At 47.6% G+C, this 16,922-nt stretch overlaps 1 protein-coding gene across 1 annotated transcript in view; it reads left to right on the top strand.

The window, feature by feature from the left end:
• The window catches only part of TECPR2 (tectonin beta-propeller repeat containing 2), a 71,763-nt gene that overhangs the window by 6,069 nt on the left and 48,772 nt on the right, over positions 1-16,922 (top strand). Inside the window, exons 3-4 of the mRNA XM_054715725.1 lie at positions 14,516-14,644; positions 14,952-15,083. Coding sequence (XP_054571700.1) covers positions 14,516-14,644; positions 14,952-15,083 — 261 coding nt within the window. The remainder of the gene's footprint in view (positions 1-14,515; positions 14,645-14,951; positions 15,084-16,922) is intronic.

Raw genomic sequence — 16,922 nt, 5'->3', positions numbered from 1 at the left:
GACCCAAGAGGAGGCCCTGGTATCTGGAATTTATTTACCTTCTACAATTGAAACTTTGTAGCCTGGAGCAAAGCCAAGCCTGCTGCTCGCTCCGCGGCCAGCAGCATTTTCTGTTGGAGTTAATTCACCTTCTGTAATTGAAACTTTGTAGCCTTGAGTGGAGGCTTAGGCCGGCAACAGGAGGCACCAAAAGCGGAAACCCTCCCGCTCTCAGTGGCTGTAGCCATCTTGGTTGGGTTATTTGCATATTTGCTCCTGATTGGCTGGTGGGCGTGTCTTAGGCATAGCGAAGGTGCGGTCAATTTGCATATTACTCTATTATTAGGTAGGATGTGTGTGGGGGCATTTTTATTTCAGAAAGGAAGGGAGAGGGAGAGAGGGATAGAAACATCAATAATGAGAGAGAATCATAGATCTGCTGCCTCCTGTACGCTCCACACTGAGGATCAAGGCTGCAACCCAGGCATGTGCCCTGACCGGGAATCGAACCCTGGTTCATAGGTGGATGCTCAACCACTGAGCTGGGCTAAGTATTCACACTTTAAACTGTGGTTCTTTGTTAGTAAAAGAAGGAAACTAGCGAAACAATTCTTATAAATTTAATGAATTCATATCTTATTTGGGTCCTCTTAAATATTTCAGAATATTAGGTCTGTTGGCTGTTGGACGTGCCAGCAGTCCTTTCCTCCTGCACACAGAGCCCTTTCCTCCACCTGCTCTGTCCCCCCTGCACTCCTGTCCCCCTGCACTCCTGTCCCCCCTGCACTTCTATCCCCCTACACTCCTGTCCCCCTGCACTTCTGTCCCCCTGCACTCTTGTCCCCCCTTCATTCCTGTCCCCCTGCACTCCTGCACTCCTGTCCCCCCTGCACTCCTGTCCCCCTGCACTCCTGTCCCCCTGCACTCCTGTCCCCTGCACTCCTGTCCCCCTGCACTCCTGTCCCCCTGCACTTCTGTCCCCCTGCACTCCTGTCCCCCCTGCACTCCTGTCCCCCTGCACTCCTGTCCCCCTGCACTCCTGTCCCCCCTGCACTCCTGTCCCCTGCACTCCTGTCCCCCTGCACTCTTGTCCCCCCTTCATTCCTGTCCCCCTGCACTCCTGTCCCCCTGCACTCCTGTCCCCCCTGCACTTCTGTCCCCCTGCACTTCTGTCCCCCTGCACTCCTGTCCCCCCTGCACTCCTGTCCCCCCTGCACTCTTGTCCCCCCTTCATTCCTGTCCCCCTGCACTCTTGTCCCCCCTTCATTGCTGTCCCCCTGCACTCCTGTCCCCCTGCACTCGTGTCCCCCCTGCATGTCTGTCCCCCTGCATTTTTGTCTTCTGCGTGGAGCCTAAGAAAGGGGACTGCAGGCTGTCCTAATGGTGACGTGTTTGTCCGGGAAACCATTCCCAGCTCCTGTCAAACTCCTTTTTAAATGTTTTGATTATTGGATGTCTGTTTGAGGAAGTTAAGTTGCCACAATGAAGCAACAAGTGCCCCGAGGAAGCTGCACATGAGGGAAACAGTAGATGAGGTCTGAGACGGGCAGTCTCCTGACAGAGCCAGAAGAGTGGCGCCCAGGCCCGGATAATACTGAGCTGTCCCCTTATCAAAAGCAAAGAGGATGTGAGGGAAGGAAGTGGGTGGTCTGCTGCAGAACAGGCTGGACTCCCTGCGCAGCTGGGTGCGGGGATCCCTTTGGGAACCGTGATCCCCTTGACGTGCTGGCTCTAATGCTTCAGTGGTTTCATCAGAAATTGCTCCATGCTCGCCCTAGCCGGCCTGGCTCAGTGGTTAGAGTGTCGGCCCTAAGACTGAAGGGTCCTGGGTTTGATTTCGGTTAAGGGCATGTACCTTGGTTGCAGGCTCAATCGCAGGAGGCAACCAATTGTGTCTCTCTCACATCGATGTTTCTCTGTCTCTACTCCTCCCTTCCACTCTCTCTAAAAATCAGTGGAAAAAATATCCTCGGGTGAGGATTAACAACAGGAAGAAATTGCTCCGTGCTTGTCAGGCAGCTTTTGGACTAAAACTTGCTGCCCATGTACGTTGGCCGTAGGGGAGGAACGTATGGCTCATACCTCCACGAGCATTCTGGTTTGTCCGCCAGGTCATTCCCTGTAAAACGTAACTTGGCTTTTTGGCTTAACCTTCCACTGCTTGTGCGGTCGGTGACGGAGAGGCAGCCTCCCTGGGCTGAGCGACAACAGGACACAGGAGACTGAGCCCTGGGGCGGGAAGGTGGGGGCGCACCCCGTGTGTAAGGACGCGCGAGGCCGTGGTTGCCCACCTCGGGGCAGTGGAGCTGTGAGTCGGGGAGAGGGGCGCAGAGGGCTTCGGAGTCGTTCTGGATGCCCCCTTTCCCAAGCTAGATGGGACTTGCGGGTGCTTGTTCTATGATAACCCTTTAAGCTGTGTGTACGGTTATGTTGTAAATTGTCTTTTCACGTGATTGTATTTCCTCATTTTAAAAGGAAAACAAGGGCAGTCCCATGCCACGAGACATCCTACAGGCGGCACGGTGCCTGCCTCCCCTCCTCTGCCCCGGGGAGCGGGCCACAGCCTCCCAGACCACCTGCCCGGTGTCCGTGCCGACATGCAGGGCGTGGCGGCGGGCCTTGCCCCCTTTCCCAGGCCCTCAGGCCCCTGCGAGCAGCCCGGCTGGTGGTGTCGCTGCACAGGCACCGCAAAGCCAGCAGGAAGCGCTTCCTGCTGACCCCTTCGCTGTCCATCCCCAGAAACCGGCAGCTCTGTGATGAGGGTGAGGCCCATCTCTCATTGTAGCCGGGGTGAGAGACCAGACTCGCTGGGGGTTTAATGAAGTTAGTGCAGTGAAGTCCCCATTTTTAAGTAATGTGTTAACAGGAAAGGTTGCTTTTCTGGAAATAGAAATACTGCCGCAAGAGATACTAATAGTGGATTTTGGTCCTAGTGTCTGGATACCCAAAAAGGTTTTGTGCACCCTGCTTCAGTCATGAAAAGGAACCCTCAATATTCGCTCTCTTTAGATAAAATAGAGGGTTCGTCGTGCCTTTTTACTTTGTGTGTCGCATGGCAATGAGCTGGCCTCAGATCCTCTCCTCTGTGGGGTCATCCTTGGTGGGCGCTCAGTCCGCCACATGCGCGTGCCGAGGCCCCCCTCCTGTGGCTGCGCCCCGCCAGGGACTGAGTGCTGCCGGGCCAGGCGGGCAGACCTCAGCCTGTGAACAAAGCACCCTCTGACCGTGGCCTTGGTGTGGAAGTTCCGGAGTGGATTCTTCCTCGGCCCTTTTCCCTGTGGCCGTTTCTAATGAGGTGGCTGATCTAACGTGGCGATGGAGGGACCTGGGTCGAGACGCAGAGGGGGTTTACGGTCGCTCTGCCAGGCACCTCGGTGTGCTCCTCACCTGGGAGCGCGTCAGTTAAATTGCCTGGCACAGAACTTCTTTTCAGCGGAAAGGAAGAAAGTCAAACGGATGCTGAGGGGGCAGGCTTGTGACTGCAGGTTCTTCGGAAAGATGCTTTACTCCTGCCAGCAGTGCTGAGCTAAGGCCGAGTGCATTGTCAGCCTCCTTTGCCAGCCAGTCCGTTTCCCCTCGTCCACCCTTTCTCTGAGGCTGGGTTCACAGGGGTTCCGGCTTTGGCAGGGGTTATGGGTTCCAGTCCACCTCGTCTGACCTGAAGCCAAGTAGTGCAGGGAAGCCTGCAGCTTCGGGGCTGGCTTCTGTCCTGGTTTGGCAATATTCTCTCTGATTTTGGCTCCTGTAAATGTTTTTACTTGTTAGAGGTCAAATTCTATGCATTTAGAAGGATGTTTTTATGTATCTTACTCAGCATTTTTGGGTATTTAGAGAGATGTCTTTTGGAATAGCTAGATGATATGATCAGAAGTTGAAGCCTTTTGTTCTAGGTGAAGTGTAGTTAAATGTGGATAATCTGATTCTTGGGATGTTTTGGTTCTTAAGTGAAGAACTAACACTTATTAGTGGTTGTATTAAATAACATTAACGTAGACTGGGCACATTGCTTTACCAGAGCAGGTGTCTGAGCACCGCACACAGATACACAAGCTTCCAAAGGCGTGACGAGTTTTATTTTGAAACCATCCGGGAAAAGTACACACTGTTGTAATTTATGCTAAGACATGGAAAGATTTCCAGTAAATGATTTTGATTCCTGACGTGGTGGTTTTATTTCTTATTTTTCTTATTTTTATTTGAGAGAGAGGGAGAGGAAGAGAGAGAGAGAAAGAAACATCTGTCAGTTGCCTCTCATACCCGCCTCGACCTGGAATTAAACCTGCAACCTTTTGGTATACAGGACGATACTCCAACCAACTGGACCACTTTTTTTTTTTTTTATTGTTTAAACTTTAAAGTATTACACATAGTAGTACATATGTCTCCTTTTTTTCCCCATTGACCTTCCTCGGCCTCCCCTACCCCCCGGCACATGCCCTCCCCCCCGCCCTTCCCTCCAGTGTCTTGTGTCCATTGCTGTGCTTATATGCATGCATACAAGTCCTTTGGTTGATCTCTTACTGCCCCCCCCCCCCAACACTCCCCAGCCTTCCCGCTGTAATTTGACAGTCTGTTCGATGCTTCTCTGCCTCTGTATCTATCTTTTTGTTCATCAGGTTATAATGCTCTTTATTATCCATAAATGAGTGAGATCATGTGGTATTTTTCTTTCACTGACTGGCTTATTTCCCTTAGCATAATGCTCTCCAGGTCCATCCATGCTGCTGCATATGGTAAGAATTCCTTCTTTTTTATAGCAGCGTAGTATTTCATTGTGTAGATGAACCATAGTTTTCTAATCCACTCATCTGCTGATGGGCATTTAGGCTGTTTCCAAATCTTAGCTATTGTAAATTGTGCTGCTATGAACATAGATAGGGGTGTATATATCCTTTCTGTTTTCTTGGGATATATTCCTAGAAGTGGTATTACTGGGTCAAATGGCAGGTCCATTTTTAAATTTTTGAGGAAATACCATAGTGTTTTCCACAGTGGCTGCACCAGTCTGCATTCCCACCAGCAGTGCACGAGGGTTCCTTTTTCTCCGCATCCTCTCCAGCACTTGTCATTTGTTGATTTGTTAATGATAGCCATCCTGACAGGTGTGAGGTGGTACCTCATTGTTGTTTTGATTTGCATCTCTCGGATTATTAGTGACTTTGAGCATGTTTTCACGTGTGTCTTGGCTTTCTGAATGTCCTCTTTCGAAAAGGGTCTATATAGGTCCTTTGCCCATTTTGATTGGATTATCTTCCTTTTGTTTAGTTGTATGAGTTCCCTGTAAATGTTGGAGATTAAAACCTTATCGGAGATAACATTGGCAAATATGTTCTCTCATGCAGTGGGCTTTCTTATTGTTTTGTTGATTGTTTCTTTTGCTGTGCAGAAGCTTTTTATTTTGATGTAGTCCCATTTGTTTATTTTCTCCTTAGTCTCTCTTGCCCTAGGAGCTGTGTCTATAAAGATATTGCTATGACATATGTCTGCAATTTTGCTGCCTATGGAGTCTTGTAGGATTTTTATGGTTTCCCGTCTTACATTCAAGTCCTTTAGCCATTTTGAGTGTTTTTGTGTATGGTGTAAGTTGGTGATCTAGTTTCATTTTTTTGCATGTATCTGACCAAATTTCCCAGCACCATTTATTAAAGAGACTGTTTTGACTCCATTGTATGCTCTTGCCTCCTTTGTCAAATATTAATTGGGTATAATGACTTGGGTCAATTTCTGGGTTCTCTGTTCTGTTCCATTTGTCTATATGTCTTTTCTTGTGCCAGTACTAGGCAGTTTTGAGAACCATGGCTTGGTAATATAGTTTGATGTCTCGTATTGTGATCCCTCCAACTTTGTTCTTCTTTCTCAGGACAGCTGTGGCTATTCGGGGTCTTATTTTATTCCAGATGAATTTTTGGAGAGTTTGTTCTAGATCTTTGAAATATGCCATTGGTATTTTAATAAGTATTGCATTGAATCTATAGATTGCTTTAGGAAGTATGGACATTTTAATGATGTTGATTCTACCAATCCATTAACATGGTATGTTCTTCCATTTGTTTATGTTTTCCTCTGTCTCTTTTTTCAACGTCCTGTAGTTTTCCGAGTACAGGTCTTTTACGTCCTTGGTTAAGTTTATTCCTAGGTGTCTTAATTTTTTTGGTGCAGTGGTAAATGGGATTGTTTTTTCATTTCTCTTTCTGTGAGTTCATTCTTGGTGTATAAAAAGGCCATAGATTTCTGGGTGTTAATTTTGTATCCTGCTACATTGCCAAATTCACTTATTAGGTCCAGTAGTTTTTTGATGGATTCTTTGAGGTTTTCTATGTATAGTATCATGTCATCTGCAAATAAGGACAGTTTTACTTCTTTTCTGATTTGGATGCCTTTTATTTCTTCTTCTTGTCTGATCGCTATGGCTAGTACTTCTAGTACTATGTCGAACAGGAGTAGTGAAAGTGGGCATCCTTGTCTTGTTCCTGTTCTTAGGGGAAATGGGTTTAGTTTTTGTCCATTGAGTATGATGTTGGCTGTAGGTTTGTCATATAAGGCTTTTATTATGTTGAGGTATGATCCCTCTACTCCCACTTGCTGAAAGTTTTTATCAAGAAAGGGTGTTGGATTTTGTCCAATGGTTTTTCTGCATCAATTGATATGATTATGTGATTTTTGTCTCTCAGTTTGTTTATGTGATGCATCATGTTTATTGATTTGTGGATATTGTGCCATCCTTGCATCACGGAATAAATCCCACTTGGTCATGGTGTATGACCTTTCTAATGTATTGCTGAATCCGATTTGCTAGAATTTTGTTGAGGATTTTAGCATCTATGTTCATCAAGGATATAGGCCTGTAGTTCTCTTTTTTTGTGGTGTCTTTATCTGGTTTTGGGATTAGGATAATGCTGGCTTCATAGAAAGAGCTTAGAAGTGTGCCTTCCTCTTGAATTTTTTGGAATAGTCTGAGGAGGATAGGTTCTAGTTTTTCTTGGAATGCTTGGTAGAACTCCCCTGTAAAGCCATCCGGACCAGGGCTTTTGTTTGCTGGAAGATTTTTTTATCACTGCTTCAATTTCTTTGGTAGTTATCGGCCTATTCATTTTTTTTTTATTCTTCTTGGTTGAGTTTTGTGAGCTTGTATTTTTCTAAGAATATGTCCATTTCATCTAGGTTGTCCATTTTGTTGAAATAGAATTGTTCATAGTATTTTTTCATAATTGTTTGTATTTCTGTGGGATCAGTTGTTACTTCACCTCTTTCATTTCTGATTTTGCTTATTTGGGTCCTTTCTCTTTGCTTTTTGGTGAGCCTGGCTAAGGGTTCATCAATCTTGTTTAGCCTTTCAAAGAACCAGCTCTTGGTTTTGTTTATCTTTTGTATTGTTTTTTTTGGTCTCTATGTTTTTATCTCCACTCTGATCTTTATTATTTCCTTCCTTCTGCTTATGCTGGGCTTTTCTTGTTGCTCTCTTTCTAGCTCTTTGAGTTGTAGGGTTAGCTAATTTATTACCATTGTTTCTTGTTTTTTGCAGTAGGCTTGTAGCACTATGAACTTTCCTCTCAAGACTGCTTTCACTGTGTCCCATAGATTTTGGATTGTTGTGTTTTCATTGTCATTTGTTGTCATGATGCTTTTTATTTCTTCTTTGATCCCTCTGGTAACCCAGTCATTGTTTAATAGCATGCTATTTAGCCTCCAGATGTTTTATTTTTTTTATTGTTTTTATTGTAGTTGATTTCTAGTTTTATGCCATTGTAATCTGAGAAGATGCTTGATATGATTTCTATCTTCTTGAATTTGAAGAGACTTTTGCCTGTGCCCCAATATGTGGTCTATCTTTGAAAATAACCCATGTGCACTTGAGAAGAATGTATATTCTGTGGCTTTGGGGTGAAAAGTTCTGAAGATGTCGATTAATTCCATCTGATATAGTGAGTCATTTAGGATTGATGTTTCTTTGCCAATTTTTTGTTTAGAGGATTTGTCCAGTGGTATTAGTGGGGTATTGAAGTCCCCTACTATGACTATATTGCTGTCAAAATCTCTCCCTTGATATCCTCCAGAAGTTTCTTTATGTATTTGGGTGCCCCTGTATTGGGTGCATATATGTTTACCAGAGTTATATCTTTTTGTTAGATTGCTCCCTTTAGTATTATGAAGTGGCCTTCCTTATCTCTTGTTATGGCCTTCAGTTTGAGGTCTGGTTTGTCAGATATAAGTATTGCTACCCCAGTTGTTTTTTTCCATTTCCATTCACCTGAAAAAACTTTTTCCATCCCTTCACCATCAGTCTGTGTGAGTCCTTTGTTCTGAGGTGGGTTTCCTGTAGACAGCAGATATATGGGTCATGTTTTCTTATCCAATCAGTTACCCTATGTCTTTTGATTGGGGCATTTAATCCATTTACATTTAAAGTTATTATTGATAGGTACTTGTCACCATTTTTATTCTTTACACCTGTGTTTCTAATTCGCTTCCTATTCTTTTTACAGCAGACCCTTTAGCATTTCTTGCATTGCGGGTTTGGTGGTAGTAAACTCCCTTAGTCCTTTTTTGTCTGTAAAGTTCCTGATTTCACCCTCAATTTTGATTGTTAGCCTTGCTGGGTACAGTATTCTTGGATTCAGACCCTTGCTTTGTATAACTTTGTATATTTCATTCCAGTCCCTTCTGGCCTGATGTGTTTCTGTTGAGAAATCAGTCGCTAGTCTGATGGGGGATCCTTTGTAGGTAACTTTCTGTCTCTCTCTGGCCACTTTTAAGATTCTTACTTTGTCGTTGGTGTTTGCCAACTTAATTATAATGTGCCTTGGCATTGGTCTTTTGGAGTTTGTTTTATTTGGGACTCTGTGAGCTTCTTGGATTTGTGTGGGTTTTTTCTTCCCTATATCAGGGAAGTTTTCTGTCATTATTTCTTCAAACAGGTTTTCTATTCCTTGCTCAGTTTCCTCTCCTTCTGGCACCCCTATTATATGGATGTTGTTTTGTTTTGTGTTGTCCCAAAGTTCCCTTAGGCTCTCCTCCTGTTTTTTTTTTTTTTTTTCTAGATGCTGCTCTGCTTGGGTATTTTTTCCTACCTTGTCTTCTAGCTCACTGATGCAGTCCTCTGCTTCTTCTAGTCTACTGTTGATGCTTTCTATTGGGTTCTTTTAAAAAAAATGTCTTTATTGATTTCAGAGAGGAAGGGAGAAGGAGAGAGAGAGAGAGAGAGAGAAACAAACATCAATGATGAGAGAGAACCACCATTCGGCTGCCTCCTGCATACCCCCCACTGGGGATCAATCCCGCAACCCAGGCATGTGCCCTTGGCCGGAATCAAACCCAGGACCCTTCAGTCCGCAGGCCGATGCTCCATCCACTGAGCCAAGCTGGCGAGGGCTCTGTTGAGTTCTTTACAGCAGCCATGTCATATTTCATTTCTTCTTGGTTCTTCTTCATTTCCTCTTGGTTCTTACACATATTGTTGAATTTGTCTTCCAACCTTTTCAGCAACCATATGACCATTTCTCTGAATTATTTCTCTGTCATATTGCTTGCCTGCATTTCGTTTACTTTCTTTTCTGGTGATGCCTCCTTTTCTTTTGTATGCAGGCTGTTTCTTTGTCTCCCCATGATCGCTCCTCTCCTAGTGTCTGGTTATGTAGCACCCTCTCTCCTGCGTTGACTTAAAGGCACAAAATACAACACAACAAGGCACAACACACAAGGCACTGAACACAAATGTATTCACGATACTAATAACCCCAGATAAAGGTGACCACCAGAGAAAAGAGAATTAGGGGATTAAAAAAAAAAGAGTGCAAAAATGATATTGAGAGAAGGAATAAAAGTAAGGGAGAAAAGAAAGTGAATAAAAAAAGAAGGGGGAAAAAACTATATGGGTAGAAAACCCCAGTAGAACAACAACTAATCCAAAAAACTGCAAACAACAAACACCCAGAGATGAATGCAAACTACAAACAATAACTAATAACAAGCGAGGAGAGGAAAAACAGAAGCAAAAAGTAGAGAAACAATCACACAAAGAAACAAACAAAAATACCAAACTAATCAATCGAACAAATAACAATAGGACAGAGAGAAAAGGGCAAAACAAAACAAAAAACATAAAAGAAATAAAAGGGAAGAGAGAAAAGAAATTGGATAATGAAGAAAGAGAAGAGAGAAGTGTGTATGGACTTGGAGCAGGGGAGCAGAAATTAGATATATAAGTAGGATGAATTTTTAACAGGGTAAAAAGAAAGAGTAGGGAAAATCTAAAGCAGGAATAGGGTAAGAAACAGAACAACAGAAGGGGAAAAGTGAGGAAGAGAGTGTTGGCATAAAGGTGAAGTTGAGATAGGGTAAAATGATGCTAAAGGAAAAATGAAAATAGAATGTAGGACACTAATCTCAAAATAAAATAAAATAAAAAATAAAATGAAACTTTAAAAAAAGGTAAAATAATAGCAGTAGTAATACTAATTAAAAGTAAAAATATAATTAAAAAGGTAACATCAAGTAAGAAAAAGGAAAAAAATTTACTGTATTTTCCGGCGTATTAGACGACTGGGCGTATAAGACGACCCCCAACTTTTCCAGTTAAAATATAGAGTTTGGGATATACCTGCCCTATAAGATGACACCCGGCGTATAAGACGACCCCCGACTTTTGAGAAGATTTTCCTGGTTAAAAAGTCGTCTTATACACCGGAAAATGCGGTAGTTTCTTAAGTAAAAGATAAAAAATAAAAATGTGCAGTAGAGAAGGTCATTTCGTCCACTGTTCTGGTTGGCTCACCTGTTTCCTGTCAGGTAGTCAGGACAGTATTGAAGTTCCCTGTGTTCCACTGCTCCTCTGTGTCGTAAGCCTCAATCCTGTTTTCAAGCCGGCTGTATTTGTTTCTCAGCCTGCCTTTAGTTGTATTTATACAAGAGCCCATTTGTGATTCAACCCCTGAGTGGCAGTGTTTCTGTATTGACATCTGGGGCTATAAATCCTCTCTACCCAGTATTTAGAATTTGTTTTCCCTGCCGCACTTAATACTGGGTTGGGGGAATGGACTGCCCCAGACCTGGTTTTCTGATCGTTTCTCCCTGTTCTGGTCTCCAGGTTCCACAAAAACAACTTTCCCCTGCCGTCTCTGAGAGTGTTTTTAATTGGGAGATCCTATGTACTGGGCTTAGTAATCAAAAGCAAGGATTTAAAGAGGAGGAAAAAAGCCAGAGTAAGCACGCGGACTCGCGACTTTGTCCCCCAGCACCGCGTGCGTCTCTGCGCACGTCTTTTTGTACTGCACACGTCTTTTTGCACTGCGCAGCTGGTATCCTTGTAGAACTTCAGGCTGCCTTTCTGTGCCCGGCCCAGCTGTGGGTTGATTTCTAGAGTTCCCTTCAGCCAGCAGCCCTGTGGACCCCTTCCACATTCACGGACTACACTGGCCCCAACGTCCGCGGATTTTGTGGGGCGCAGACTTCCTCTGAACCTCTTGTTCTCACTGCGTGCGTTTCTCCCTCCAGCCTGGATCGCAGACCTCACTTTTCTCTGGGCGATATTTGGCCTTTCCGTGAGAAGGTGCAGGGCTTGTCCGCGTCCGCGTATTTGCGCTGCTTGAGACCCGGTGTTCATGGGTTCGCAGCTGGTCCCTGGGTGTTGTGGTTGTAGGGTCCCGGGAGTTATCCGAGTTCTTCCCAGTTGAAGGTAAGGCTCTGGTGGCGCTTTTTATAATCACAAACTCCCAGGGAAAATAGTCCCTTTTCAACATCCTGCTCCCACATGAAGACCATCATGTCTATGGAACAGCCCAGGGCCCTCAGTAGGTGAGTGGATGGACAGCTGTGGGACATTTCCACAGTGGAATACTACTCAGCTGTGAAAAGGAAGACACCTTACCCTTTGCACAGCCTGGATGGCCCCGCAGAGCATTATGCTAAGTGAAATTAGCCAGTCAGAGAAAGACGAGTACCTTATGATTTCGCTCATTTGTGGAATTTAATGAGCAAACTGAACTAACAAGCAAAATAGAGAATTTAAAAAATTCATTACATTTGTGATTGGTGTTTTTTTTAAAAACACATTGAATCAAATCTTCATACTGTTCTGTTATTTGCCCCCTTTTTTCATGTAACATTTATAAATATGGATCTACTTCATATTTTTAGTACATGAATTATATTCTCTTAGTGCTTCTCAAACCAATTTTCTGTTTTTAATTTCCAAACCATTATTGATGGATAGTTTTGTAAATTACAATGAATTACTAGAAAGATGAAAAAAAATAGCCATAATGTCTGAAACATTAGTGCTCGTCCTATCACTTTCTCCCCCAAAGCAGCACCAGCGGATTCTGCTAATGCAGCATCAGTCCTGTCACCCGCATCCCAGGTGGTCAGGTCCTTCCCTCGCTTCCTTCCATGAGCCCCGGCCTTCGGCTGCCGGGCCTGCGGGCTCGCTCGCAGAGAAAGCCCAGGCAGCGAGGCGAGCAGGGCCTCCAGGAGGCACCCCAGGGCTCTGGGGCCTTAGACAAGCCCTGACCCTCCGGGCAGTGCGGATGGCACCTACCCGCGTGGTAGTGTGAGGACTGCAGGCGGCAACACTGTACATGCTGCACCGGCTGCCCGGCCGGGACACGCTCAGCCCGTGAGAGGGCTGTGCGGCTCTCACTGCTGCTGTCACTCAGTGGGTGTGGAGAGGGGCTCCTGTCCTCACCAGGGGCACTGCCTCCGCCCGTTCAGTTTGCCCTTCTCGGGTGGCACGTACTACCTCCAGCCTGAGGGTCCCAAAGGCTCTCCGCGGGTCTTCCTTGCTGGCCCTCCCCCGCGCACCCCACTCTGAATCACCTCTGACTGGCGCATTGGCAAAATTGGGACTCTTCGAGGGCTCCTCCGTTCCTTCCTTCAGCTTCAGGCCACGCCCTCACCGTGTCCCGATCTGGCACCCCAGGACCCCTGGGAGCGCTGAAGGGCCAGATGAACGTGAGCTCAGCTTAGTCGTTAGCTCCCCCACCGCCTGCGGGCAGCACTGCGTGTTGCCACAGCAAAGCTTTAGGGTGACCGCGACCTGCTTTAGCGTATGTTACCATAGCACCCGGCTCAGTACCGTTTGACAGGCTGACCACCACCTAAACCACCACGGCGGGGTCACAGTGGCGTACTGGGGATCTCGCCCTGTCAGCAAGGTCAAAACGGGTGTCACTTTCTGAATGAATGGTCTCAGGATAAAGTGATCACTTAGGTCCTAACCCGTGTGGCTCAATGAATAGAGCGTCGGCCTATGGACTGAAGGGTCCCAGGTTCGATTCTGGTCAAGGGCATGTACCTTGGTTGCGGGCACATCCCCAGTAGGAGGTGTGCAGGAGGCAGCTGATCGATGTTTCTCTCTCATTGATGTTTCTAGCTCTCTATCCCTCTCCCTTCCTCTCTGTAAAAATCAATAAAATATTTTTTTAATTGAAAATTAAAAAAAGAAGATGATCACTTACATGGGCTGGAAGCCTGCGTCGGCGCAGTGCCGGACTCGTGCTCCTGAGTAACCTTTGTGGTAAGCCTGACTTAATGTTACTTGCTGATTACTGGTCTCTGAACCGGAACACATCAGGAGTCATCTCTAAAGCTCTTGTGGAGGTGCTGTCTCACGACTGGGCCCCGCAGAGAGAGAGACTGGGCCCCGCAGTGAGAGACTGGGCCCCGCAGCGAGAGAGACTGGGCCCCGCAGCGAGAGAGACTGGGCCCCGCAGCGAGAGAGACTGGGCCCCGCAGCGAGAGAGACTGGGCCCCGCAGCGAGAGAGACTGGGCCCCGCAGCGAGAGACTGGGCCCCGCAGAGAGAGACTGGGCCCCGCAGAGAGAGACTGGGCCCCGCAGCGAGAGACTGGGCCCCGCAGCGAGAGAGACTGGGCCCCGAAGTGAGAGACTGGGCCCCGCAGTGAGAGAGACTGGGCCCCGCAGTGAGAGAGACTGGGCCCCGCAGAGAGAGACTGGGCCCCGCAGAGAGAGACTGGGCCCCGCAGTGAGAGAGACTGGGCCCCGCAGAGAGAGACTGGGCCCCGCAGAGAGAGACTGGGCCCCGCAGCGAGAGAGACTGGGCCCTGCAGCGAGAGAGACTGGGCCCCGCAGCGAGAGACTGGGCCCCGAAGTGAGAGACTGGGCCCCGCAGCGAGAGAGACTGGGCCCCGCAGCGAGAGAGACTGGGCCCCGAAGTGAGAGACTGGGCCCCGCAGAGAGAGAGACTGGGCCCCGCAGCGAGAGAGACTGGGCCCCGCAGAGGAGAAAGCAGAGCGGGCCTGACCCCTGCTGGGCGGAGACCTCGGGTCCAAGCTCCCTCGTCGCTCTTGCTCAGAGCTCAGTGTGTTCACACGTGGGTGATCAGCACTTCCTTCATCAGAAATGCAGTGTTTGATGTTGTCGTTTCAGCGATTACAAACCTGAAAAGGGAAGGAGGTTTAACAGAGTCCGTCATCGCCCTGCACTGCGTGCGCCCTCCCGGGGAGAAGCTGCGCCTGTGCGGTCCTCTCCCGGGTGTTCTGCGGACAGCACGGCTGACAGGTGCTGGCTGTCTCCTCTTTCAGGGGAAGATGGAGGCCATCACGGCGGTGAAGCTGCTGAGCTGCTTCGATGACCTGGTGGCCGCAGGCACAGCCTCCGGGCGGGTCGCCGTCTTCCAGCTGGTGTCGTCGCTGCCCGGGAGGAACAAGCAGGTGAGCCGACGCGGTTCGGCGTCTCTGACCGTCGTGGCCAGTCCCCAGGGTTTTGAATGAGAACCCTCACCTTCCTGGACAGCGATGGCCAGGAAAGCTCCCACCGCGTGCTTGGTGACCAGGTAGCATGTTGGTTCCAGTAGGACACGCAAAAAGCACATGTGGCGACTTGAATTCCGCTGGAAGGTACATAGGCAAATGGGACCCGGCTCCCCCAAAAGTGGGACGGTTCCGTCCACCTTGTCCCCAAAGCTCCACCCTGTGCCGATCCTTCCTTTCTCTGGTGTGACTGACCGTTTCCTCCTAGCTCCGGAGATTTGACGTCACTGGGATTCACAAAAACAGCATCACAGCCCTGGCGTGGAGCCCCAACGGGATGAAACTGTTCTCTGGAGACGACAGAGGGAGGATTGTCTATTCCTCTCTGGACCTGGACCAGGTAAGATGAGCTTCAGAAGCACCGCGGGCCTGGTGTTTGGAGAAATGTGTTCATCATGGCATTTTCAGTTCGTCGGCGTGTGTTCTCCACCGTCCTGTTATCTCAGTTGTGAGTGATACTTTCTTTCAAGGACTTTTCTAATGTTTCATGAGCCTCTACTTGGTGATGAAAGAGCTGGCCTTTGTTTGCACTGGGGCGGCCACGTTTTCATTCTCTTGTTGCCTCTTCTACTAAGAAAAGAAGCCACTGTCGTCCTAACTCCTGAGGGTTTGTAGGAACGAGGTGACGCCCTCCCCCATCAGCTGGACAGAGGTCAGCGCTTTCGGTGGCGCACGGCTCCCCCCTCGCCAAGCACTGCCGCTGTGAGGTGGCCAGGTCCAGCCCCACCCTCACGTTTCCTACTTTATTAATCCTCCCAGAGTCCCCTGAGCTGTGTTCTCACCCCAGTCCGTGGAGGACACCACACCAAGAGACACAGGCGGCAGGGCGGGACCACACGCTAACTCCTGCAGAGCTCAGCTGCACACTGAGCTTCCGCCGCAAGCCTGCCTTCCCCCGGTCTTGGCCCCGTGCCTGACCGCCCGGCCGCTGACCTCCGAGGTGGCACGGCCCTTCCGTTTTCTTATTTGTAGCCTTCACGCCGAGCGCGGGGCAGGAATTCAGCAACTACTAGCTGAGTGGCTCTTGTCCCTCAGACCCAAGACTGACTTCTTATCGGTGCTCTCCAGCAGCAGCTCAAACTGCCTGGTCTCAGGACCCCTTCACACCCCTAAGAAGACCCAAAGTGCTGTCGTCTGTATGAGTTCTGTGTGCTCAGTGCACTGTGTTAGAAATCAAACCTGAGAAAGTAAGACATATTAATTAAATTTATTTTATTTTTAAAAAAATATTTTATTGATTTTTTACAGAGAGGAAGGGAGGGGGATAGAGAGTTAGAAACATCGATGAGAGAGAAACATCGATCAGCTGCCTCCTACTGGGGATGTGCCCACAACCAAGGTACGTGCCCTTGACCGGAATCGAACCTGGGACCTTTCAGTCCGCAGGCTGACGCTCTATCCACTGAGCCAAACCGGTTTTGGCTAAATTTATTTTTAAATAATAAACCTGTTATATGTTAACATAAATAACATTTTTATGAAAGTAATTGTTTTCAAAACAAGTAGAAAGAGTGGCATTGCTTTACTTGCTTGCGAATCTCTTTCATACCTGGCGTGGGGAAGATGGCCCGCAGTCTGTTGCAAATACGTTGTTTTGCTCGGAAGATGTAAAGAAACTCCAGCCTGTGGTGAGAAACGGAGGAGTGTTTTAATAGCCTCTCCCGAGAATGGTGGATATTCTCTAGTTCTGTCCCCAGATTGACTAACGGTAGTGTGCTTGAGGGTTAGTTACAGTATGGAATTGAAGCCATGGGTGAATTTTCTGTGCTCTGTTACCATGAAATCCACTGGCCCGTCTTGCAGTCAGAATGGCTCTGTGATCCACGTGCGATTTTGTAACATGCACAGGTCACTTAGAACATACTGAGCCCAAGTGAGGCAGCTCTTCCAAGTGTTGGCGCATTTAATCACGTAACACGGAAGAGAGCAGCTTGGTTAGTGTCGTCATTCTGATCAGAAAAGCCTTCAGCTATTGGGAATCTCGGGTTCCCCCGGCGGCTACACGGCTTCAGATTCTTATCTTCATTTGAAAACTTGAATGTTATCATCAGCCACAAATGCTGCCACTTGCTGCCCTGGAAGAACAGGCAGCCTGTCGAATACCCACCCGGAAGAATGACCGCCTTCCAAGGCAACAAGGCGTGTGTGAAAGGCGGCTGCCCGGCTGACGGCGCTGACG

The sequence above is a fragment of the Eptesicus fuscus genome, chromosome 5 (genome assembly GCF_027574615.1).
Source record: "Eptesicus fuscus isolate TK198812 chromosome 5, DD_ASM_mEF_20220401, whole genome shotgun sequence".
NCBI lineage: Eukaryota > Metazoa > Chordata > Mammalia > Chiroptera > Vespertilionidae > Eptesicus > Eptesicus fuscus.
This window is presented reverse-complemented; position numbering and strand designations above follow the sequence as displayed.